This window comes from Monopterus albus, unplaced genomic scaffold (assembly GCF_001952655.1).
Source record: "Monopterus albus unplaced genomic scaffold, M_albus_1.0 scaffold130.1, whole genome shotgun sequence".
NCBI classification, from domain to species: Eukaryota; Metazoa; Chordata; class Actinopteri; order Synbranchiformes; family Synbranchidae; genus Monopterus; species Monopterus albus.
This window is the reverse complement of record NW_018128010.1, coordinates 688623-714757: the sequence shown is the minus strand read 5'-3', so window position 1 is coordinate 714757 and position 26135 is coordinate 688623. Positions and strand designations below refer to the sequence as shown.

At 40.5% G+C, this 26135-nt stretch overlaps 1 protein-coding gene across 5 annotated transcripts in view; it reads left to right on the top strand.

The window, feature by feature from the left end:
- The window catches only part of LOC109967493 (neurobeachin-like), a 193426-nt gene extending 167407 nt beyond the window's left edge, over positions 1–26019 (top strand). For 4 of the 5 annotated variants that reach the window (XM_020613099.1, XM_020613097.1, XM_020613101.1 and 1 more), the window contains 13 exons: positions 835–975; positions 1970–2089; positions 5751–5903; positions 8464–8631; positions 13064–13153; positions 14182–14374; positions 15243–15314; positions 15481–15636; positions 16072–16242; positions 18773–18874; positions 19017–19213; positions 19718–19869; positions 24451–26019. In XM_020613099.1, coding sequence (XP_020468755.1) covers positions 835–975; positions 1970–2089; positions 5751–5903; positions 8464–8631; positions 13064–13153; positions 14182–14374; positions 15243–15314; positions 15481–15636; positions 16072–16242; positions 18773–18874; positions 19017–19213; positions 19718–19869; positions 24451–24541 — 1806 coding nt within the window. In that variant the 3' untranslated portion in view covers positions 24542–26019. The remainder of the gene's footprint in view (positions 1–834; positions 976–1969; positions 2090–5750; positions 5904–8463; positions 8632–13063; positions 13154–14181; positions 14375–15242; positions 15315–15480; positions 15637–16071; positions 16243–18772; positions 18875–19016; positions 19214–19717; positions 19870–24450) is intronic. The other variant, XM_020613098.1, reaches the window with a different exon arrangement.
- Positions 26020–26135: the final 116 nt, after the last annotated feature.

Here is a 26135-nt window from a genome sequence, read left to right as displayed (position 1 = left end):
TGTGGTTGTGATGAGAAGACACAAATAGTATTGTTAAGTACTCACACTGGCATACAATTACACATAATATAGATTTTAAAATCCTTGAGGTTGTCTGTAAATCCATTCACAGACTTCTCTTTCACTGTGTTGTCAATATGCTGCCACTACAGCGCCTACCACTGCACGGTGCTCAGATCTTCATTCTGCTGCCCACTAAACCAAATAAGCTTTTGCACTTTTGAATCCGAACAGAGCACTGTAAAGAGAGCGAGAAGGTGGCTTACTTTAATGTTAAATAGGTTATTACTTTTTCTATTTTAAACTTGTATCTACTATATGTTTGACTGTGCTTGTGACCATGGTTGTTAGCCAGGGTATATTAAAACTTTGTGGATTCTACAGAGACATTGTTCCTACAAATATGACCCTCAAAGCATACATTACTAGGTTTTATATCAGTATAAAAACTGGTTCATCATTTTAACTGGATACTGCAGTATGTACATTACATACAATAATTATCAGGACAGATTTGAGGTCTCTTCACACTTTTAAACTTTATTAGTTGTTTTAAAGAAAAGCAGCTGAGCTTTTTTTTTAACATTTATTCTTTTTATTAAGACTTTTTACCAGTAAGAATGTCTTAGTTATGACATAATGTTAACTGAAAAGTCAGTACCAGAAACACAGAAAGAGAAGTGGTCATAAATGGTAAGCATCCTAATTTACAGTAAAAAAAAATCATCACCTTTGTATACAGTACAGTATATTGTACACAAATCCATCTGTGCATTTTATGAAGTTTGCAAAAAAAGTATTGCAGAACTGAACCTTTTTTCATTTTTTTTCCAGCCTGTTGGCGCTCTGAATCCGAAGCGTGCGGCATTCTACGCTGAACGTTATGAAGCGTGGGAAAATGACCAGACACCACCTTGTCATTACAGCTCCCACTACTCCACTGCTGCCACCAGCCTGCACTGGCTTGTCAGAATAGTGAGTAAAATCACTTCTTCAACCACCCTAACAGCCATTATTGTACTGTTTTCAAAATCCCTGAATTAGTCAAGCATCTGAATAGGAATGAAGTCAAGCCCACGTCCTCAGACAGCTTTTCATTTTTGACTCTGCATTAGTTGATTGTCACTTGTCAGGCTTGATGATGCTGTTACTTTGAGGTCTGTTGGCTTCTGCACAGGAAACGGCTCGACATCTCAATTTGATTGGGTCTGAGTTAGACCAATGGCGCTCAGAAAACACATTTCACAGGCCAGTAAACCGGCATATGTGAACTAAATAAAGAGTGGCTGGGTAATGATTTACAGAGGCTGCTGTGACAGGTTTATGTGTTTCAGGCAACCCAGTGAGCGCTAGAGACATGTCCATCAAGGTTACTGAGCACTGTCCTCATTTACTCTGGAAAAGAGGGAGGAGGTACATGCACTTCCAGTCTGTTCCCCGAAAAACTGGCCCTTATAACCTCCACAGCATCACTGAGTTGGTGCGCATTTGATTTTGAAGTCAGCTTATTAATTTGAAAGAGGTTTATGGGGAGTTACTGTATTTCTCCTCCTCCTCATCATTAAAAAGGGGCTGATGAACTGAGGGAGCTCCCTTGACAACGGTTAGATTGGTCTCTGTGGGTTTGTTCCCACAATTCCTTTCTTCCTCTGGTGAGTAATGCTTCCACTCTAACCACCAGCGGTTGCCTTCTCAGGCTGAGAAAACCAAATTTGAGCCAATTATCATTATAGCTTACTGTACTCAGGAAGAACACTAATTAATTCTCCCTCAGGCTTGGATACAATTAATGACTGATCTCTACAGAGGTCCCTTAGACTGCTGTAGAAATAAATAATGATATAATTCATACCATTCACACATCACATAATCTACATCACACAGTAATCTAGTAAGCTCAAAACAGAAAAGATTATGACTTTAAATTTGGTTGGAGATCTTTGTGATGTTTAATTTACTTTCTCTGTAGGAGCCCTTCACCACGTTTTTCCTTAGTGCCAATAACAACAAATTCGACCACCCTGACCGCACCTTTTCAGCCATTGCCCGCTCTTGGAGAAACTGTCAGAGGGACACGTCAGATGTAAAGGTGAGAATCATAACCAAAGAAAGCATTATCCATGATTTATGTTTATGTGGCTACACAGGTCTAGAACTGGAAACCTAAAAATCTGTGCCAATTAAAAAGTGGGCGTTAAATCTGTGATCATTATCTTTAGTCTATCATTATCTTATATTTTTGTCCTCCCCAACTACATACATATGAGAGAGTCAGAATATTAGGAACACCTCTGAATATAATGTAGTACAACACCACCTTTAGCTAGGACTTCAATAATAAACCATAATGGAATTTATACATTTATGACAATTTCACAAAAAGATGAAACATTTTGAGCTTCATAAACAGATTTTAATGTGGACGTGTTGCACTGAAATACATACAACTGTACAGGTGTACCTAATAAAGCAGAAAGTGATTGCACAACATATCAGCAAAATTACAGCTGTACTGTTATGTTTAATTTGCAGGATAACAATACTAAGCATCTCTCACTATGCTCCCCTCCTCAGCCAGTGTAGCTGAACACCACTACAAAAATATATACCATAAATTATAAATGCCTCATCCAAACAGTGAATCACAAAGACCCATGGTGTACAGGAATACCTCAGCACTTAAAAATGCACATTTGATTTATTTCATGCAGAAAACAAACTCTCAGAGGTAGACTCATCTTGTGTCTGTACATGCAAGCGCTCATGAGTTTGAACAAAGGCTGTGTCTGAGAGAAAGACAAAGCCCTCCCTCTGCAAATCCACAGAGCAGTCACCGAAAACGCTGAACCCTGCTGATTCGCCTCCATTTTGCCCACTGCATAACATACAGCAGGATTACGCACTGACCTCAAAGTGTCATATTTCTAACACACCCTGCATCGGGTACTGTAGCCGCAGGCAATTAATAAAGCATTAATGACAAAACCTATTTAAAATGTAGTCTTTTATGTACGGACAGGGCTTTTACTTGCCAGGATGTGGGGGTGTCAGTATGCGAAGCAGAGACAGAAAACTGCAAGCCAGTGAACAGCTGAATAGTCAGATGCCACCCTGTTAACAAATACAGCCTACATTCAACTACTTGTATGTCTGCATGCATTTGTTTTACACACATAGGATGGCTACTGATCAAACTGGAGAGGCATTGTAGTGCCGGCGATAATGCTGGATTACTAATGTTACTTGCATGTTACTAAGCTGAGAGTCAGTGTCAGTACAGTGACTGATTATTAAGATTATTAACATTGTTAATTGTGATCCATTTTATAACGATCAAATTTTCTGTTTCTTTATTCATTCTTTGCATACCCACCAAACTAGTTTTTAAAATGGTTTTTATATTTGTAATTTTGAACACGCAATGGAAATATGAGAAAAGTATGAAAAGTGCATTGCTATATGTAATCCTATCCATAATAAAATAAAATAATGAGTCTAAACGTATAACACACAAATGTCATGCACCATCACATTATAGAATCTGCAACTGAGCGGCAAGTCTGGGTTAAGGTTGGCTTCAGCCCAGTGCACCAAGCGGGCCATCAGGCCTGATTAAAAGGCAGCTTGTTTTTACCAGGGTCTCTCCTTCATTAACCCCGGCCTCCTCCAGCAGTAATGACAACAAGACCGGGGCAGGCTGAACCCCTGATGGGGGTGACCTCCTAAAAGAGCAAGTCAAATGGAAACAACCTTGTGCCAACCATGCTTCACCTTCACTCCATCATTAATGTGCATCCATACCTCTCATTTATTTATGTGTGCATGTTAAGTTATGTTCAGAGTGGCACAGCCACCCATGGGCAAAGGGAAACAGACTTTTTTGTGCAGTAGTGGGCATAAATACACACATACTCACACAAACTGCCACCATGCTGTCTGAAGGAATCCAGCAGCACTTGTCTGGTGACAGATTTTGACGAACATGTCATTAAGGTGACACAGTGTAAAGCAATGGAGACTTGTGTGATTGACTTGTTAGCCCATTACGATGCTGTTGCAGAATTAATGGCTGCCATGGGAGGGTGGCTTGAAAACAGAGCTGGCAGTTTTAACGGCTTGGCGGTGAGTTACAGCAGGAAGTTTTCAAACAAAAACGAGGAGGGAAAGTGTGGTTGTGTGTATGTGAGAGACCGAAGGCAACAGAGAAGAATGCCTACTTTACTCCCTTCCCCGTCATGTGAGGAGGATGAAATGTGACCAACAGAAGACCAGCGGTGTTAATGGTCTATAGCCTGTCATGCTAACTCTCTCTCTGAAAGCCCAGTGATTTATGGGGGCTTAAAAGCTCTACATGTTATGTATCCCATAGGCAGTGTAAAGCTCAAAAGTACCAGTGAATCTTACAAACACTGCAGTCATTAAACAAGTATGATACACAGAGTTAAAGCACCAGCTTGCACCCTCCTTTATAATCTTAAGGCTAAGAGATAGACTACAAACCTATGTGTGGTTAATATGGATATGGTGTCATTATGGTTTCTAATGAGGGCAGAGCAGAGGTTCCACATTCCTCATGTGCATACGCCTCAGTGTGCAGAGGCTTTACTTACATGACCCTTCTTAGCTGTATGCTCAGGGGTATAAGGGAACTGAATGGGTACAGAAAAATTATATCAAAATATATATTATTTGTGGCAAATACCTTTTTTTAAAGAATTTTCTGAGATTATATTGTCAGTAGTTTTGCATTATATTTCCGTGCCATTGTTTTTGAATTGATGCCTTGACATTCAGGAAGCCACATTTAATTTCACTGAGCTGTAAAAGTTAAAACTTAATTTTAAACATTTTTGAAATAGGCCGTTACTAAATGGCAGCTCGTCTGTTATTTAGTTACATGTTAATTCAGCTGAAAGAAAGTGCCATCTGTCCAAATGTTCTTGGTTTAACTGGTAGCATGATGTCTAAACTTCAGTTACCTGTTAAAGAGCGGTGCGGAAGCTGTATTTTTTGGATGAAAGAAATAAGCAAATGTGAATGTTGTGAGTCTTTAAATGTAGCTTTATACATATTCTCTCTAGTGGATTGCCTATCTCAAGCACATCTGTGCAGGATGTACATGAAATCAACTTGCAGTCCAGCTAAAAACATATACAGTAATATGCTTTGTAGAATGGTCGCCATTAATGTTAGGTGTATACATAATGTGCTCTTAATGGGTTAAAAATAATAAAATGCCAGTATGGTCAGTCACCACAGGAGAAAACCTTTCAGGAGCAGCATTCAAAGTCTCCAAACTCGGGTAAATATTTGCTCTCTTTTTCAATGTATGGAATCGCGCCAGGCTCTGTGTTGGGGGCTCCTTTACCATGCTGACTTCCTCTCCACTGCAAGGTCCTGACCCCATCACACGAGCTCAGAGACCAGGGAGAAAAACCCAACTCAGTTCCAGTTTCATTTAACATACCTAACACCTCTGCCTGGAATAACCCGACTAGCACCTCTCACCGCCTTCTCGTGGCCTGCTGTTTAGTTTGTTTGTGTTACCTTTCCCCTTGAATTCTCACTTAATCTCAGCACGATACAAAGCCTTTTTTCTGTTTTTTCTTTTTTGTTGTCTGTCCTTGTGTATGTTATTTGTCGCACTTGACTGAATTGTTGGGTGATTAAACAGAGAAAAACTGTGGTATTCAACATTGTCTTGTTAGTTACATTGACAACATGAACATCTCTCTTCCTTTAAAATACAGGAACTGACTCCTGAGTTCTACTACCTCCCAGAGATGTTTGTCAACAGCAATGGCTACCATCTGGGTATGAGGGATGACAGGACCATGGTTTGTGATGTGGACTTGCCAGCCTGGGCCAAGAAGCCTGAAGATTTTGTTAGGATGAACAGGATGGTAAGGTTCAGGCAAAATCTCTAGGTAGAATTATGTTAGCAAAACGTATCCATGCATAATTGTTACCCCAGTTGTTATTATTATTATCTCTGGAGAAAATAAGAATATCTTAAGAAAATGTATTCTGAAATAAGAATATTATTAATTACAAAAAAATTAAACCTATGCCAGTTATTAATATTGCAGTAACACTGCTCGAAGCTAAAACTATAGTAATCATTTAGCATTTTTACTGAGATAAATAGAATGGAATGTGAATTATTCTCCCTTTATTAATATTTCATTAAGAATGTATAAATAATTATTTTATACTTTCCAGTAGACATCAGTCTTAGTCCCACACTGTATGGTACACTGTGTATATGTATAACACATATAGCACATATACCATAGTATATACTTATGTATGTATTATGCGGAGATGATATATACAGGATAATTTAGATAATAAATCTTCCTATAGTTTTTCTACTTGCTTCTCATTGCAGCAAATAAATCTGTTTCTCCATTACTTTTCCTTCTAACCTTCCAGTGCATCTGCTCGTCTTATTCATGAACCACCTAATAAAGTGCATTGCTTAGTATTAACTCTACCTCTGAGCGCAGTGATGTCACAGAGGGCAGTTTTGCCATATAGTGTTACCTTTTGTAATGCCAGGCCTCATCACTTTGGCAGTGTGTATGTGTATGTGTGTGTGAATGTCCGTGTGTGCCCATTTATTAGACAGCCTATCAACATGTGGCCCACGACTCTCAGCGGGTTTCAGGAGTAGCACAGAGAGAGAAATGGAGATCTGACCTGTATCTTGCTGTCAGATAAACTCTGTTCGCTCTTTGATCTGGAATTATTCACTGTAAAAATTCAACAGCTACTGTATCATCCCCACCAGCACTAAATGTAAAGAAAGAGACCACAAATTTCATATAAATAATATGATGAATAGCCACCGCATGTGCTTACAACAGTGCACGTGGTTTTTCAACACAGATGCATTTTGAACACAGTCAAATTAAAGAACAAAATAAGGACAGTTTGTACTTTCTTTGCATTTATGCAAACAAAATACAACAGAATTTAATTTTAGAAGAATGGTTAAATTTACAGTTTCAGTAATGAAAAAGTCCTCTCTGTTATGTCTCCACTTCTTAATTCAGGTTTAATGAGTGTGTTCCTCCTTAAAAGCAAAGTAACTTCAGTAATGCTGCTATGAAGATTAGAGTTAAAGTTAAATGCATTTTATGTATCCTGAGGTTAGGGGCCACAGTGTTGTTGGACCAAAGGTAGAAGGAGGCTATGGGAACACACTTGACCTTTTCAGCTGGAGTGACAGAGCAGGGATGGTCTTACGGTGGTGACCTTTCCCCATGCTCTACCCATGCTGCCTGGTCTCACTCTGTCAGGCTTGTATACCGGCAGGAACAGGGGTGGAAGCGGGTGAGTCAAGAGGAGAGAGAGAAAGGAGAGGCTGGGAGTTGTTACGGACATGTCTGCAACTCCAAAACAAGGAGAGAGAATGACTCAAAAAAGGATTACAGTGGATATTTTCTCAGTGTTGAAGGATACGTGTTTGATCCTGCTTTGCATTGTTACATTCGCAGACCAGTATATTTACACGTCTAGAAAATCATAGTCTTCTGCCTCCATTTTTTTCTTTTGTTCTGTTCCCTAGCTAGCCCACACTCCTGCTTCCACTATTATTTCATTTCTGTCAGTGACTCTCTCTGCTGCCTCCCCCCTCTCCCACTTGCCCTCTTTTTTCCTTCCCTCCTTCTCTTTCTCCCTTCTTCTCTCTTCCTCCCACTTCCCATCTTTGCATGTGCCACTTTCAATTGTAGTGATATGCCCTGTGGCAAACTGTGCCTCTGTGTGCTCAAGCAGGCTTTGTTGGTAATGGCTGTTATTTCTGACGTGATGGGAGGAGTGTAAATTCTTCCAGCACAGCCTTACAGCAGCATGCATGGGAATTATATTGTGCCTTATTGTGGAACAATACATCAAACCGCCACTGCATGGCCTCCATAGGTATATTTATAATAATTATCAGCCTTAAATCTTATCCCAAATCTCTCACCAACTCTCCCACAATATAAATCTGGTCTCCTTTTTCACTCTAACAAGTAATTTATCAATGTTGCTCTTGAAGATGGCTTTACAGTTAATTGGATCCCTCTTACTGTTGAAGCAGTTTCTTTGTCTCCATACAAACATGGTTGGTATTTTAAGTAGCAAGAGAAATGTGGCATCGAAGGCTTGTCCTGAGATAGCCAATTACATTACAGGGAGGGAATGTAGCTTCTGTCTCTGCATTTCTTCTGCAATCTTTATGCGGAGTAAAAAAGGTTAAATACTTGTGGATGTTTTTTTTGACTGAATGCAAATTATTTTCCCCTATAGCACTGTATGTAATTAGCTTTGTGATGTTTGATGGTGAAGTGATGTTAACGTTCTGATAGGTCATCTATGTACTGTAAAGTAGGCTGTGTTTTTGTTATGTGGAAGTGCAATCTGTGCCCTACTGGTATGCCTCTCACCTCTAATTGCCCTGTACTCCTCTGACAGGCCCTTGAAAGTGAGTTTGTGTCATGTCAGCTGCATCAGTGGATTGACCTTATTTTTGGCTACAAGCAGCGAGGCCCAGAGGCAGTGCGTGCCCTCAACGTCTTTCACTACCTGACTTATGAGGGCGCCATCAACCTGGACAGTATCACTGAACCTTCGCTCAGAGAGGTAAAGCACACACATACATCACTATGGTGACCGAGCCCCTCCCTCTCTCCTATTATTCACCATAGGCGCAACTTCCTGTCGCTATTTGTTCTGGCATGTGCTGTAGCTCCAGGAGCATTCAAACCATGCATCAGTCAATCAATTATTGTGCAGATGTAACCTGTGAGAGCTGCTGACTAACTGAGTTTGCTTGGAGCTTAGTGTAATTTTGAGATTACCTGAGTTATTAATTAACTTAATCCTTTAATATCAGTCCATAGTGTTCATAGATCTTTTTCCTAACTTAATTAGGATTCTGTGCTCTTCTCCTTTTGGCGTTGAGTATACTGTGTGTCCCTTCCCTTTATCAGAGCAATGTATCTGACTGAGCTCTTTTATCAGTCACTAGAGGTCAGTCGGTCAATAGATGAGAGAGTGAATCCTCTTGTTCTTAACTAATAAACTGAATATCTATTAGCTCAACCATACTACTCTTGAATAGCTTAATTGCATATAGGGGAAAGGGGACCAGACACTACAGCAGCTGGCATGCATTGTGGTACTTTCAGTGTAAGCTCGTCTCTCCCTGTGATATCCACCATCTGCTGTCTGCAAAACAAGTCATTTATATACTGTCACTTCCAGGGGCGCCTTTATTTATCAAGTGACCACTATGCAAATCCCCTGCAGAAGATTTGGCTGATCTAATTACCAAATTATACTGTGAAAGGTTTGGTTTTTATCATTTCAAAGATTTTAGAAGATGCATTTTTTTCCACTTTACATCAAGTTGAGGAGTGTTTAGCTGTCTTCCACCCTGCCTGCTCTTACCCTCAGAGATGACAGTACTGTTAGTTAGTTGGGAAACCTGCTACTCGGACTCCCTAATTGTGCCCAGTTGATGTAGTCGCTATTGTGACATGTGAATTTATTTGTGCTAAAGAACGGAATTGGCTCTGCTAATTGCAAGTAATGTAATGTTGGTATGATGAGCACTAATTAAGACAAGCCTTCATACCCTCAGTCATGTTTCTCATTCCTGTTGGATTCTTTTTCTCCCTGTAACATAAAGTATAACCAGATATATCTAAACCTCATATATTAAAAATCACAAATATCCTCAAAATGCATAATGGACAAGTCTATTAAATAGAGATGTTAAAATGTAATTATTTTCTTTCATACACAAGGTGAAAAAAGGGTTTATTGGAAATTATAAAATAATTTTTCAAGTCTCCTGCATCCCTGAAAAACATGAAGTGTACAGTAGTCCCTCGAGTTTATGTGATTACAACAGATGCTTTGCTGTAAAATGACTTAAGTCAGTCTATGATAATTTGGTACATTAGATGATTTCCTGCAGGATTTTTTTGTACCACTATTCCTGTCACTGTTTACCACTTTTCCTGTCCTCTGAGCCTAGTTTGAGGCAGTGAGGTGGAGCATGGAAAAGTGCCCATTGAATGTCTCGATAAGGCCCGCTGAAATGTGATGATTGCCTCTGGGGTATTGATTCATTCTGGGCCTGACAGGTGAAACTGCAGATCTGGCATTAGTCACAACAATTAAGGCATTTGAAATGTCAGAAAATTAGAGGTCATGAGAAATGATTTCCATCCATATGTCAGATGGAAATGATCACACTCTCTGACATGCCACCGGGCCTCCGGTTGAGGACACGGTGACAGCTCTACTGGGCACGCTGCCGGAACAGCAGTACTTTGCTGTGATGCTTCTCTTGACAGCCTTCTCTTATGGAAAACATGACAGCAGCCCCTTGATTCAGACCCTGCTGTGTCACTCAGAAACAAACAGACAAATTATTCATCTGTATGACTGTGTTCCTCCTCAGCTGCCACTGCCCCTCCCACCCCCTCTGAATCAACAAAGACAACAAAAGTGTGCCAGTGCTAGCCAGTGAACCAGCTGACACACTTTAAATTGATTTCACCTTGATATTGTCATGGTGATGGGACACAAGTATTTAAGTACTTGACCTAAATGAAAAGTAACTCCCTCCATACTGCAAATGCTTCCATACAGCACTATATAGGATTCAGTGTGCATTCACTGATGATACTGTAGCTGCATTAGACATCACTTAGACATTTCTGCTCCTACATACCATAGTGCACATGTTAACTCCCAAGCTGTCAGTCAAGAAACACCCTCAGGGCAATTCTTTGTTAGTACTTAAGGGTTCAAATAAATACACATAACCTCATCTTAAAAAAATTTCCCTGGCATGCAAAGAATGGCCAGCAGTGTCATCAGTGATGTCATTTTATGAAAAAATGACGTCATTACACAACAGTTACATGAATGCTTTGTTTGTATGTATTTGAATGTTGCCTGAATGATTTCTGTGCTGTTTTTGTTCTGTTTACACTACTTGAAAGCAAGAAGTACTTTGCTGTCTGTTGTCTACAGCATCTGTCAAAGGGTGAAAGGTGGAGCAGCTTCATATTTGTAGTTGCCATTGCTGATCTCAGGTGTCATGACTCAGCATGATCCCACACTGCTTAGCGGGTCAGCACAAGGTCGTGTCTGCATTCTGTCTGACAGAGCTGTTGTGTTGCTGCATTGCATGGGTGCGCTGGAGGATGCTGCAAAAGTGACCCTCCTCCATGGAGGCTCTGTCACCAGTTTGGGAAACAGGCAGCAAACAGAGAGACAGCCACTCACCTCTGAAGCATTTTCCTCATGCAGAAATCGGATGTGAACAAAGCCAGAAAGACAGACAGACAGACAGGTCAACACAGTGTTATAATGGATGCTACAGTAGTTGCTCACCCAAGCAAGGCAGTTGTGGCTGGGAGGGGAAATAATTCCGTTATCAGCCAAAAAGCAGAGCCTGAAGTGACTTAAACTAATGAACTTGTTAAGTGCTCTCCATCCCAGACTGAGATAGAGATACGTTTCTGACATACCTCAGGATTAAGATTAGTTTTGAAGCACCTGAGAGATATTGACAAGCTTTGATCATTTAGTGGAAGAACATGTTCTTGAGTTAACCTTCAACAAATCAGACCCCCTTCACCTGACAAAAAACACCTACACACAGACCCCCACCTCTTGTACCCTGGAAATAACTGCTTGAAGTCAATATAAATTAATGTTGACTAAGACCACCAAAACTGGACATGCAGCAACCTTGTTTCATTGGTAACAGTCATCAAAAGAAGCATGATGTTTTCCACATGGCCCTCTCACCTTTTCTTAATTTTTGTATCAAATTTCTTTATTTGAACAGGCATTATGACCCTCAACCCAAACCTAACTTTAAATAACTGTAATAAGCTGTAATGTCAGTTGCTTATTACTTGACAGACTGTGCTGTAAAGAAACACTTAATACTTGTCAAATGTGCTTACTAGCTCACATGAACCTTCCACTGCTGTACGACAGCACCTTTTTTGGTGCTGTGGAAGACAGGATGTGACCAAGGGGCAACTGTTTGGCTTGCAGGTGGCCTGTCCTAATTCAGTTTCACCTCCAAACTTCCTGTGCCACATCTCCCACTGTGGCATGTGCTACCCAATGGGTCCTTTTGATAGTGAGTGGTGTGTACAGGCGGAGGAAAATGAGGGTTAGTCATCCAGGCAGTCAGAAGGGTGGGCGAAAGGCTGAGCGATGTATGTTCTATTGTGCACAGTGGCATTGACGGACATCTACAAGCTCCCCTCTGATGGTGGAAGTGGCTCCAGTCACATCAATCACTCCCACTGTGGAGTGCCCCACTTTCAGTCAAGCTCAGCAGCTCTTACTGCTTGTTTTTTATTTATTTATTTTTTATTCTCTCTCAGAGTCAAAGGAAAACATTTGTCCATTTTAGTGGAAGTTATTTTCTAATAATAGTAAGGACTTCATTCCTCAAGTGTTGTTTCCCCTCTACTGAGGGTGTAATTTGTGCTGTTTTTAGTTTTTCCCTTCTCAGTCAGAAGCATTCAGATTTGTAGTTCATACCCTATATATCATCCATCGTCAAGGTATACATACCCAAATAGCCACAGTATGCTTGAGTGATTTTGTGCTGTTGTTTCATACACGTGTATGCATGCACATGCTTTTCACCATTGTTTCAAGCACAGTAACGTCTAAAAGTGGGCCTGCCTGCTGCAGCCCTAGCTAGATGTCACTCCAGGTTAACGTTTGTGCAGTTGGGGCCCCTGTGCCTGGAAATGGGAATGGTTAACTGAAGCATGTTAATAGGAAAAGGCTTGTCTCTTCCATACTAACACTTGGATGACTCTGCAAGCAGAGGGGGGAGGGGGGAGCACCCAGGCAGATTGGGAGTGCACCCCTTTCCCTTTACCTCCCCCCCTTCCTCAGAGGCATGGCTGAGTTAGGATTTGCTTGCATTGTCAAGTAACGCATTGACCCATCACTTTGATGCATATTGATTGTGACAGCCGCTCTCTCTCTCCTTCTCCCCTCTCTCTCTCTCCCGCAGGCTACAGAGGCACAAATCCAGAGCTTTGGACAGACGCCATCTCAGTTGCTTATTGAGCCACATCCTCCACGCAGCTCCGCCATGCACCTGGTGAGAGCAATGAGCAAACTGGGAAAATTCCCTGCACCTTTGGTAGTGGTGTGTGAGGCAAGATGTATGGACCGTGTAAGCCTGCGTGGTGTGTGTTACTATGCTTGTGTTTGTAGGTAGACACGAGGCTGAGATAGATGTCCCTGATTTCTCACTTCAATATATTTCATTCACTCTACTCTGTTATAACAAATGATAAATATTTCAGAAATTTTACTTCATGTAGGTCACAGACCCGCAATATAACAACAAATTTTCAGTGGCAGTTGTCTGCGCTATTTTAAAGCTGTTACTGCCTACTAACACTGTGGTGTAAAGGGAAGAGTGCTCCCTACTGGCGTAGTGGCTTCCCTCCCTATGCTGTAAGCTGCTCTTCCCTGTTTAATCCATGTAATAGTCAGCCTAACCCTCGTTATCCCTGCATGGATCCCTCTGTTTCTTTTTTCCTACACAAAACGTTGTAAGAAAGATCCCATTGAAACGTTTTAGTTTAGTTTTTTACTTTTGCAATGTTTTCATCCACTTCTGTCAAAAACCTCCAATAAGGGTTAAAGTCAAATCTGGTTCAGAATTCAGAGTACTGTCAGTATTATGATTTATTCCTACCACACATGTACATGCGGTTTACACATTTTCAAAAACGGAAAAACAGATGCAATCTATTTAATGTTTCTTCTTTGTGGACCAAAATGAATCTTTCTAATGTGTATCATGAATGCTCCACTTCATACTATATGTACAACCTACTCCATTGTCCATGTCTTACCTTTGTCTGTCTGTACTGTCTGGTGGGGGCAGTGCATAAAGCTCTCCTCTGTCTGAACCTAGTTTTTCCTCCAACCTTCACACTAATTGCCTCTTTCCATTCTTCTTCTCCCATCTTTTCATAACCATTTTTCATCTTCTCATCGCCTGCCTTCCTGGCCCTTCCCCTTCCTGTTTCTCTTTCCTTGTACTCCTCCTCTCCTATCATCACACCCCTTCATCCTTTTCCCACACACCGTCTTTTTCTCTCTTCTACTCAATAGTGTTTCCTTCCACAGAGTCCTCTCATGTTTAAGGATCAGATGCAGCAGGATGTCATCATGGTGTTGAAGTTTCCCTCCAATTCACCGGTAACCCATGTGGCTGCCAACACCTTGCCCCATCTTACCATACCTGCAGTGGTTACCGTCACTTGCAGCCGTCTATTTGCTGTCAACCGATGGCACAATACTGTTGGTGAGTTGTGCTCTGCTCACATGGGAGGTGATATGTACAAACATACACATCCGATGGCACAATACTGTTGGTGAGTTGTGCTCTGCTCACATGGGAGGTCATATGTACAAACATACACATACATGAGTCCTTGTTAAAAAAAAAAAAAAAAAGTGCCATGCCACACATGTGATGCCTACCACAGCAGCAGTCCTGTAAAATCAATTCATCACACACAAGCCTGCCCACTGCTCTTAATAGAGCTGTAGCCAGCTGGCTGTGTGAGAGGCTAGCACCTCCCAGGTAAGCTGACCATGAGTGTTTCCACATGTTCCATTTGAGACGTGTGTGAACAACATTACCCACAGAATCCATGCTTGAAAATCAGCCTCACCTTAGGGTCAGAAGGCCAAAGCAATGGTTACTTATAAATTAAACCACAACTGCACCACATTCTCCTCACACATCCCCATCTGTCACTGTAGAAACACCCTGAGCTCAGGACCAAAGAGTCTGCACTGCGTGGCTGTTCCCACACTAATGAACCCTTGCCATCTTGTTGAAGAGGAGGGAAATGTGGTTTGGCTTTTCAGAGTAATGATGATAACAAGGCCTCCATATTTTCAAGCATGTTGCTGTTTCATAACTGACTCCAGATAGTTCCTTACATGGATAAAGTATCTACATCCAGTTTCACACACTGGAGGGGAGGGCAGTAAGACAGATGGAAATTTTTCTGATGGGCCTGCAATACTTCCATTCCCTGGAAGAGATTATGAATTGATTTGGCTCTGAAAATAAAACAAGTGTGTATTTAAGAATGCACATGTGCATTGGTTAGAAATAGCCTGAATCATTCCTTCCCTTATGTATTCCTGTCTGAATCCAGGTCTCCGAGGAGCACCAGGCTACTCTCTGGAGCAGGCCCATCACTTGCCCATAGAGATGGATTCTCTGGTTGGTGAGTAAGCTTCATTGATTTGAATGGAAAATGCAGCATTCAATTAGACAATTCATGGTTGACTTTTATATTTGTTTTAGCTCTAAGGGTCTTAATTAATCACATAAAAATTACTTGTAACACCTCAAGTATTGGCCTGTGTTCTGTTTTTCCTTTTTATCCACAGCCAATAATACTGGAAGCAACAAGCGTCAGATCACAGACCTGGTGGACCAGAGCATCCAAATCACCACACATTGTTTCGTGGTGACAGCTGACAACCGCTACATCCTGGTGTGTGGCTTCTGGGACAAGAGCTTTCGTGTGTACTCCTCCGAGACAGGTAGGTTACAGTGTAAACTCTATTTCCTATATAGGTGTGCACTGATGTGTGGAGGACTGAATGTTTTGATGGGAATAATACAGTATCATTGCTGCTCTCTCCTGACAAGCCTTGTAGAAAAATGGATGACTAAACTGTAGTCACCGGATCTCAGTGATAAGTACCTTTCCACTGAATGCAGTTCAGTGGGAAAATGATAATTCTGACTAAAATATAAATGATTTTCACTGAAGCCCAAAGGGCCCCCATTTAATCTTTTGATTCTAAACTTGGGGTTTATGTCTTCCCCTATGGGGGTTGATTCTGAGGTCACAAAAGAAATGAAAAAATGTATTCATTAATTGATATAATACTCATTTTACTAGAGTCAACAAAGTTTTGCATTTCAAGCTATTACAAGCAATTTTTGCCACTACCTATCTATATCCTCTTTAGGTAAACTGAGCCAGATTGTTTTTGGACACTGGGATGTGGTGACATGTCTGGCCAGGTCAGAGTCTTACATCGGAGGAGACTGCTACATCATCTCTGGATCCAGGGATGCTACCCTGCTGCTCTGGTACTGGAGTGGACGGCACCATATTATCGGCGACAACCCCAGTAACAGTGAGTACACATACAGTATGTTGTGCACACACGTTGAACACAAAGTAGCGTTGCCCTTCGAACAAGTTACAGAAATCTTTTTATACTGTTCAGTATTTCTCCTGTGAAATATAGGAATAGGAAACAAGTCTTTGATCAACACTGGAAAAAGGCACCCTGCTCTAGAAATCACATAATGTGGAGACAGGGAGAGGATCATTTATCTTAGCTTGATTTATCATGTTGAGCTGTGCTGCTTTCAAGATTTGAGATTTCTTGCCATTCCAAATGGCTGATCCCAGTGTGTGACTTCTGCTCCTAATCAGGTTTAGTTGCTCGTTCTCACTGATCATCTGTGTTCAAAACAATCCATCAGGACAGATGAAGCAGCTGTCACATTACTGTACAATAATGAGCGCCATATATGGTGTGGAATGGAAAAAGTGAAGACGAGGGAGACAGCATGTTTTTATTTTCTTTCTGGGTGACAATGCAATGCGAGTGTGCACACTAGAAGATCCATTTGGCACAGATTCTAGGAGCTTTGGATTATTGAGAGTGTTCTCTAATTAACTTCACTGAGGCTCCGACAGTTAATTAAGAATTTCAGCTTGGTTGCCTCCAATTAGCAAGGGGCAATAGCACTTGTGTTACTGCAGCAGGAAAACAGTACTCCCCTGATATACAGTGCATTTTCAACAGACAAACGAGAAGGAAACTACATTATCTCTTGAAACAAAAAAACAGGATGTTTTCACTCAATCAAGTCATTCTCCATCTCATCAATATTTCATCAGTATACTGTAAAATAATCTACCATGGTTAAAGAATGCAGAGCGCTAGATGTGTGGGAACCTGAAGTTTGTTTGTGAAGAAACAGGGGTAGTGCAGTGGAAATTGATTTTGAGTCAGCTAAAAATGTTGCATGCTCTATGCTTCATACTGCTATATACAAATCTCTCTATCCTATCCAGTCATGTTAAAATATAGATGGCAGGAATTTGCAATGACCTTTAGGAATAAAACCACTGCCACCTTTTCATATCTTCACACCTAAAGCCCTTATGTTAATGTGTTGAAGCACACAGAGCACTATAGTCCTTCACCTGTGCCCCAAAATGGTCCATGGGTTTTAAATGTGTAATAATTAAAATAACTTGCAGCTCAGTCATGGCCCTGCCGCTCAGACTCAGCCCATCATACTGGTGTGAGGGGATATTTGCACCAGGTAATTGTGGTGGCTGAATCCAGCTTGTCCCAAGGGCTCAGACAGGGTTGGGGGTGTGTGCTACAAGGTGACTGAATCTTTTGTCGGGTAGGTGAGCTGCACTAGGTCCCTTTTTCCCCTTGGAGGCTTTTTCTGACACTTGTCCTATTCAGCCCCCCTCAGCAGCAGGTGCTTGGACTGACAGCTCTGCTCAGGTCCTAGTCTCTAAGGGGCCGTGCTGCATCGATCACAGTCCAGCTCACTGACCCGACCGCTATAGCTGCAGTGGTGATATGTCAAGCTGGAGGAGGAGGTGATGGTGGGGTAAAGTGGATACGAGACGAGAGAGGTCTGACACATGTCCATGTCATCTATCAGGATGTTACTGTCATCTAGGTAGATAGAGAAACTTTCACCGAATTGGCTGAACTTTGAGTTGCACATGGACAGCAGCAGCTCCAAATAGAATATTCAGAGTTTGCTCAGTTTGCCATCACTACTGAGCTAAAAGGTGACATTTATAACAACCCACAAATATTAGGGCCCCCACAGTTAGGAGTAGAATAATGTTATTTAAAAAAATTTAATATAAAATGTTAAAATCACATTCAAAATAATAATTTAAAATGTAGAAGGCTAAAGTATTATCTATGGCTCCGCATTCATGGTCCCATTTTTATCTAAATATTAATTTTACACCATTCCTCTGCTTCATTGGCTACATTTGCTCTGCAATCCCTCACTTGTTGTTAAATATGTCATTTTCAACAATTACATTGATTTATTAATTAATTCAATGGCATCAATGCTTTGTATGCTCCTTTTATCAAAATTATTGACTAAATAATGAAAAGAAAAGTAACTCCCACAGCAGTGTTCAAGGAAAGGATGAAGGTTTTTGTATTGGTGATCAGTGCATTTCAGTAAATCTAGCACTTTCAAGCTTCAGGCACCATTCTGGTGACTCCAGGTGCCATGAAACTCCCCTCACTAACCTCTCCCCTGGCCATCATCAATCATGTGACACGTGGGATGAAATCATGTGGCTAGGCTGCCACCGTTCAACATCCCTACATTTACATGACAATTCTAAGGGATCTCCCTGCTAGCAAACGTGCCACAATCACCGTGCTTGTGTTACTGTGATTTTATTGCCTAATGAAGATTTGTTGGTTATACAGAAATCCCTATTCAGGAATGCAGCATACTGACCAGTTAATTAAGATTACCAGTCAGTATGCCCCTCAGGTATTCATGCTCTTTAGTGATGTTTTCAGTTTCAGACATTATATTGAATCAGTCAAGCCATGTTTTTAATGATAGTATGTATCTGTTGTTTTTGAGGTGACTACCCAGCACCACGAGCGGTTCTGACAGGTCATGACCAGGAGGTTGTATGTGTGTCAGTCTGTGCAGAGTTGGGCCTAGTCATCAGCGGAGCCAAAGGTCAGTGTGCTTCTGTTTTTGCTTTCCATGTCATTGTCATCAAAAGGAAAGATGAAGTCAGGGACACTTATGCTTTGAGCTGACATACGGTACTACAGGTTAGTACTCTATGTCAAAAGGTATGTGTGTTTCATTTTGGTAGAGGGTCCATGTCTGGTCCACACCATCACAGGGGATCTGCTGCGGGCTCTGGAGGGGCCAGACCACTATCAATGCCCACGGCTCATCTCAGTGTCCAGCGAGGGCCACTGTATCATCTATTATGAGAGGGGCCGTTTCTGCAACTTCAGCATTAATGGAAAACTGCTGGCACAGATGGAGGTCAATGATTCCACCAGGGTAAGCTGACTGACACCACTATATTCCATGAAAGACTTGCCTCTTACACCAAGTCATTTCGCTAAAACACTGCATATTAAGTGATTGCTTAGTGTTATCATTTGGTTATGATGATGATGGCAATGCGCTTCGGGGTGTTTATTAATTACTGCCTGACTTGGGAGGTTAAAAAAGCATTGTGAAAATGTTGGGAAAAAGGCCGGCAAGGCCAAGGATTATACTATATAGTCCAAAACATATATTCTCCTGTCAGGATTTGGAGGTATGATTGTACAGATATGCTTAGTAAAACAGTATGAATAATCCATCTTAAATTTGTACACAAAAGTTTAATTAAACATTGGTGCTTTGTGTCATTCTCATACTATATCACAAATGTTGGTCATCGAGTTGTGTACATAATCTCAAATTCATTGATATCTTTTACTTGCTGCAGCAAGAAAACCACTCCCTAGAAGTGTACATAAAAGTTGACTCCCGATTCCCCCTCTATCCTTCCTGTAGGCAATTCTCCTGAGCAGCGATGGCCACAACCTGGTGACAGGTGGGGATAATGGTGTGGTGGAGGTGTGGCAGGCCTGTGACTTCAAACAGCTCTACATCTACCCAGGTTGTGATGCTGGCGTCCGAGCCATGGACCTATCACATGATCAAAGGTGAGAGCAAGCACTGGTGCAGTAGTAACGGGAGAGTAGGCCACTGCGAGAGTGTTTTGCAGAGAGCCATCTTACATAGTTTCCATTACTGGGGCATCTTCTGGTAATGCACTCCTTTTAGATAAATAGGCAACAGCGAGCACAGGTATGTACTGTACAAATCTGTTGGCAGGTCAGCAGCATTTTTTTCCTCTCTGTGTTTAAATTCTGCAAGATTGGTCAGAAGTCATAATGGGTGCCTACATGGTGGCACAGAGGCGACAATGTTCACTCTGGGGCAATAAGCCTGACGTCATCATGTGACCCTGGCAGTCAGAGGTTAGAAAGTGAACATTCAAGCTGCTTTTCATAGCCACTGGCCAAATCCCCCTCAGCTCTTACATTCTGGGCCAAAACAAAAGCCTAGTTCTTAAATTAATTCTGCGCCATGACTATGGAGGTAAAATTCTCTGTTAACTAGCCACACGAGTATTTGGTGATTTACAAATACAGTGAAGATTACAAATGTGTGAAAAAATGATTTGTGCATACTCTCATGGAGGCCACAAATGTACAGTATGTCTGATCTACAAAAAACTCAGGTTCAAGGATTTTATTGTCAATTCACCATATGTGCAGGACATACAGAAAATTTAAATACCGTTTCTCTCTCACCTAGTATTGTACAAATGGGTAAAAATGATTTGTGTGCATCTCTCATAATAACCACAACAGAACTGCATTGCAGTCACTATAGAAAATAAAATTGGGGGATCTTATCCCTTAATTATGAGATCTTTTTCTCATAATTACTGTATGAGATAATACAGGGGTTGGAACACTGTAGATGTTGCGAGTTAATAGCTAATTTGGCATACTTAGTGTTCCAAAATATAAACAAATGTAGGCTACAATAGACCTCAAAGTTGCTACCTAAAGTAACTCACTACATGTATTGAGCAGGAGTTGGACTTGAGAAACATTGGGTTTTTAAGATTTCTTCCTTATTAACTCAATTCTGTCAGTACATACAATAGCACACAGCAAACATGAACTGATAATAGTTCATTCAACATACTTAAAACTGCTAAAAACTGTTTTGCAGCATTCCAACCCCTGCATTATTCCATAATTATGAGAAAAAGATCTGGTAATTATGAGCTCCGGATCAAGATGTACAAATGTGTAAAAACGATTTTCTGCGTGCAGTTATTTAAAATATATTTATAGATTGTTAGTTGTGGATGCACAGGTCACCTGACACATGTGGATCATGTTACACATGTGCAAAGTTTTCATAATATTTTTTACCTTGTGGCTGTGGCTCACACGAGGTAGGGCAGTTGTCTCCTGACGTGGTTCGACTCCTGGTCTCCCCGCATGCCTAAGTGTCCCCGAGCAAGACACTGAACCCCGAATTGCTCCCGGTGGCTTGACTAGCGCCGTTGTGTGTCAGCCTTTCGTCATCATTGTGTGAATGTTTATAATGCGATACAAACATGTTCTGATTAAAAAGAAGATAAAGCTACATGACACTGGAATCAAATCAAGAAGTGATGAGCAATTTGATCTCTTTAGAAAAGCTAAACATTGTGTTTTCCACCAATCCTTAAACACAGCATACAGTTGTGAATCTGTGAGGAGAAAATACTGGCAGGCAAGCCTAATGTGATCTGTGTGTCAGGCGATATGTGCATCCAACCTTTGACATTTGTAAGTCATGATTTTATTTGTAGCTTGATGAACAAGCATGTGTGGCCTTCATGAGACATGCAGAAGTTATTTTTTTCTTCAACACCTTTATAATGACTATGTCATTACAAAATGTGTATTTGTTATGAGAGAATTTTATGGACATTAAATCCCTGCAAAAACACTTGAGGATGCCCTAATCACCGTTTGAACGCTGCACACTTTGCAACTCAGCATTTGAGAGCACGCAGGCAGAGCTTTGTTAAGAGCAGAATCAGATTTGAGTACATAATCTCAGCTTTGTCTGCACTCGTTTCCAAGTCTGCGTTCTCAGATTTCTTCAATGGGACTTGTGTGAAAGTCTCAGTGCCAAGAGTTTTGAAAATACACAAAAGTTGTGAGCGCTGTTCAGTTTGCAAATGAGAATGCAAGTTTGTGCAGGCATTTGTAAGAGCAGAAACAAATTTAAGAGCAAGGTAATCCTCTGTTATGCTGACAATTCTCTCTGCTCTTACAAATCCATGCCTGCATGCGCTCAAATTCTGATTTGCAAAATGAAGTGTTCACAACTTGTTTGTGCAGTTTCAAATATGATTCTGCACTTAAAAAAATCTGTGCCTGCATGCTCTCAAATGTTGACTTGCAAACAAAATGTGTTTCGTGCGCCCTCAGATGTTTTGGCAGTGATTTAGTTCCATAGAATTTTATCCCCATGCATAACTGGATAACCAGTTAAGGTACTGTAAGCAGAAGCTGTTAAAAGGGATGAAGTTTGTTAATAGATCTTTTTTTTTTTTTTTTTGATTTAAACTAAATGATAAATTACACCAGTCACTCTCCTTCCTTAAAAAGTTGGCGTTAGGTAAAACAAGTGAGCTGTGCTTCGTTATTCCACTTACAGGGAGGCATTCTGCTGCAGCTCTGTTCATTGTGCTTGAGCATTTAAGCCCTTGGGGTGTAGCAGTACAAGACAACCCTGTGAAATCAGCTGCTTTTCCTACATACCAGTCAGCCATGGACAAGAGGGCAAAGGGGCTGCAGAGACACGCTGGGACTCAATGGTGTACTTCAGTTGGCAGAGGAACCCAGTAATTTATTGTCACAGCCCCTGATGACCTCCTCTTCTCATTTTATTCACAGCTAGGGACATATTAACAAACTGTTCATTTGCACTAGAATAATCTTTAACAATGAACTAATTTTAATACATGGGTTGTTGCTTATAAAAACATTTTACATAAAATCATCTACATAAAGATTAAATCAATAGTTTTTGTTTTAAGCTGCTCTAGCTAATCTTTAGCCATTAGAGGGTGAGTGAGAATCGAAACAAGCTCTGGTAGTAACCCCTCCTCTGCTCCCTCTGTTCCTCATACACTGCCCAACCCCAACCACAGTCCATTAGCCGTAGCACCTGTACGCAAATCAGTGCAACACTTCATAAACATACCATGAAGCTCAAAATGTTTGTTTTTGGTGAAGTTGCCAAATGTATAAATTCAATTTTATTTATTATTGAGACCATAGTTAAAGGTGGTGTTCTAATGGACTACATTATATTTAGAGGTGTTTCTATATTTTTGTTCTCTCCAGCAACATACATGAGAGGGTCAGAATATTAGGAACCCCTCTGATTATAATGCAGTCCAGTACAACACCACCTTTAACTATGACCTCATTAATAAACATAATTGAATTTATACATTTGACAATTTCAGAAAAAACATTGAGTTTCATAAACAATGTCAAAGCAGAAGTGTTGCAGTGACGTGCATACAATTGAACAGGTGCGACTATTAATGGGGCCGGGCAGTGTATGTGGTAACTGGAGCCATCTACAGACTTGGCAGCTCAGCAGTAATATTAACACGTACGAAATATAGCCCATAGTGCCCGTGGTTTACGGTGGCATGGGTAATTTTTCCCTACCTAAAGCGGTAACACAAGCAAATTATACAAAAGACTTTTTTCCCAGTAATATTGTTACAGTAATTTTCTGGCCACTGTTGCACTGTGTTACTTGACAAAAAACATTACAAGGCAACCGTGAGTTATATGTTGAGAGAAATTTCATGTTGCGCTTTGATAGCTGAACAAACTCTCCATTTTTATAGTTGTGTTGATGGCGTAAATTTTAATGCTACTTTCACTAAAATGCTACAATGGACTGTTACACGTGATGTAAACAAACTGTGTGGCCTGGACAGAAACTGAACAAAAATTTGTTTACTTGTTAATCCAGGAAAATGTGCTGGTTCCCGCTAATTGGACAACAAAACACTATATTTGGAATGACTGCAAATTACAACTAGAATAATTCAGTACTAAGGCACAAAATTGAAAAGCTAACGTTAGCTTGGTAATGATGCCAACATATACATGTTAGTTACTTACACATCTGTAAGGAAAAAACCACATCTGCGTCAAATTTTAGTCCTTTGGATGTCTTTAATGCTCTCCATCTCCAACATGCCAAATCGATCTTAGCTCTGGTTTTGCCTCATTCTTTGTCGCACTGTTCCTGTGCTACAGCACTGATCTGAGGTTAGATGTGTTTTTCTAACAGACCTGCCTGTTAGACCTAAGGTCTGTGGTCTGTCTCTGAAATGAGCCATACTGGTTTGAAAAACATCTATAACCTCAGATCAGCCTGGCAGAAGTGCGGTCTGGATTTTAACAACACTGGCCACAGAGGCCAAGAAATAAACAAGGCCTGAAGATAGAGTAGGATGGGAGGGTTTAGTACAGCAGGGAGAAAACGCTTCTAGAGAATCTTTTGCTCAATTTCTCCGAATTTGTGCTAAATCTTAGTTAATGCAGCTTTAAGTGTGGTTTTCTATCTTTCCACATTTCTAGGTTGATAATATCCTTGTTGACGCTGGGATTTTCTTGCTTTTGCTGTTTTTCTAGGACTCTGATCACAGGTATGGCCTCTGGCAGTATTGTTGCATTTAACATCGATTTCAACCGGTGGCACTATGAGCATCAAAACAAGTATTGAGGAAAGAGGGAGCTACACAGCAGAGGACAAGTGTGGAGGGTTAAGGGGAACACCTACCAACCAGTGAGGGAGCTGTGCTGCAGAAGCTCCACAGAGCATGAAGGAACCAGAGGGGTGGAGAACATCGTGTGCTTACATGAGTTCATCTGGCCTCTTGCACCAACTGAGCACCAGCTGAAGCATTTCCCCACCTGAGTCAAACAGGTTTGTTGTTCTGGACAAGGGGAGACTGGGATTAAGTTAACACAATTACACAGATTAACAAGTTCCTCTTTCAAACTGTGAAAATGCAAAACAAAATGAAGCCTGCATTAGGAACATTTATACAACATTTGTATGGCAGATACATATCTCACTCGGAACACTTTTCTAGGAAAATAACGTTAACCTGTAAATATGGACAATGTTAATTAAAAGCTAAAATAAAGATCTAAATGCAGTTAGACTAGACACCATGTTACCAACATTTCCATCATATGAGCCATGTATAAATGTTAAGGTTGTCTTCACTGCACTTCAGACGTATCTGTAATACATGTGTATGACCATTGTTTGCTCATCGTTACTAACAGTGGTCAAATGTATGTGTACGTGAAAAGAGAAAGTGTCCATTGTTTGTGTTTGAATGTCTAAACTAAAGAAAAGTAATTCAATATGAGTTTAGTGATTTGTGAAATATGTTTTTGGTCACAATGTCAGCAAAAGGATAAATTGTGATATTGCCATACTTACCTTTAAATTGAGGACTATTTTGTTTAATAATGGCGAAGATTAAAAGTACTTACTGCAAGAGCTTTAAATGATTCAAATGGAACATTTAGAACAGCATTGATCTTTTATTTTCTTCCAAAAATGTATCCTGATGCTTAAATACCAGATTTGTTGGATACCATTTCATGATTGTTTGTAAAAGTATCATTTTAGAGTTATTCTGTAGTTTTAGGCCCTGCAAACATTAATGCTATTACTTGTGTATATCAGTTTTTCATTCTGAGTAAACTGTTTGCTCATCCATTTTAAATCTGAATTGTGAACATCAGTTTATGCTGTAACATCTTGCATTGGGAGGCAATATTATGACTTGGATGCCGACAAGATTTGAGGAGGAGGGTTTTCAGCTGGGTGACAAAAATTATCCAATGTTGAACGGGATGGTGTTCCAAAAGTGACTGTGGTCTATTTTGGGTACTATCAGAGCTACTGTGGTGGCTATTAATTGCAGAAATGAAAAGTCGGCTGCTGTGAGCTGACAAAATATGCAAATAGATTTTAGCTTTCTTTCTGATTTTCTTGCAGTGCTGCAAGACACCACCCTCCCCAAAGCTGAAGTTTTGCATGCAAAGAAACCATTTCATTGTTTGACTAAATTTTGATTATATGTAATACAAGTTTTACAATGTCACGATTGATACAGTTTAGTTAGCTTCTGTGATTAAATCAACTTAAATTCAACTGCTTTTTTAAAATAAAACTGAATATAACAGCATCATGTTATTTCTTGTTGATATCTTTTGGTTTATAAACTACCTCTAAAGATTCATGCATGTATTAATGCATTTCCCATATCAAACTATAGCTCAGCAAATTAATGCTA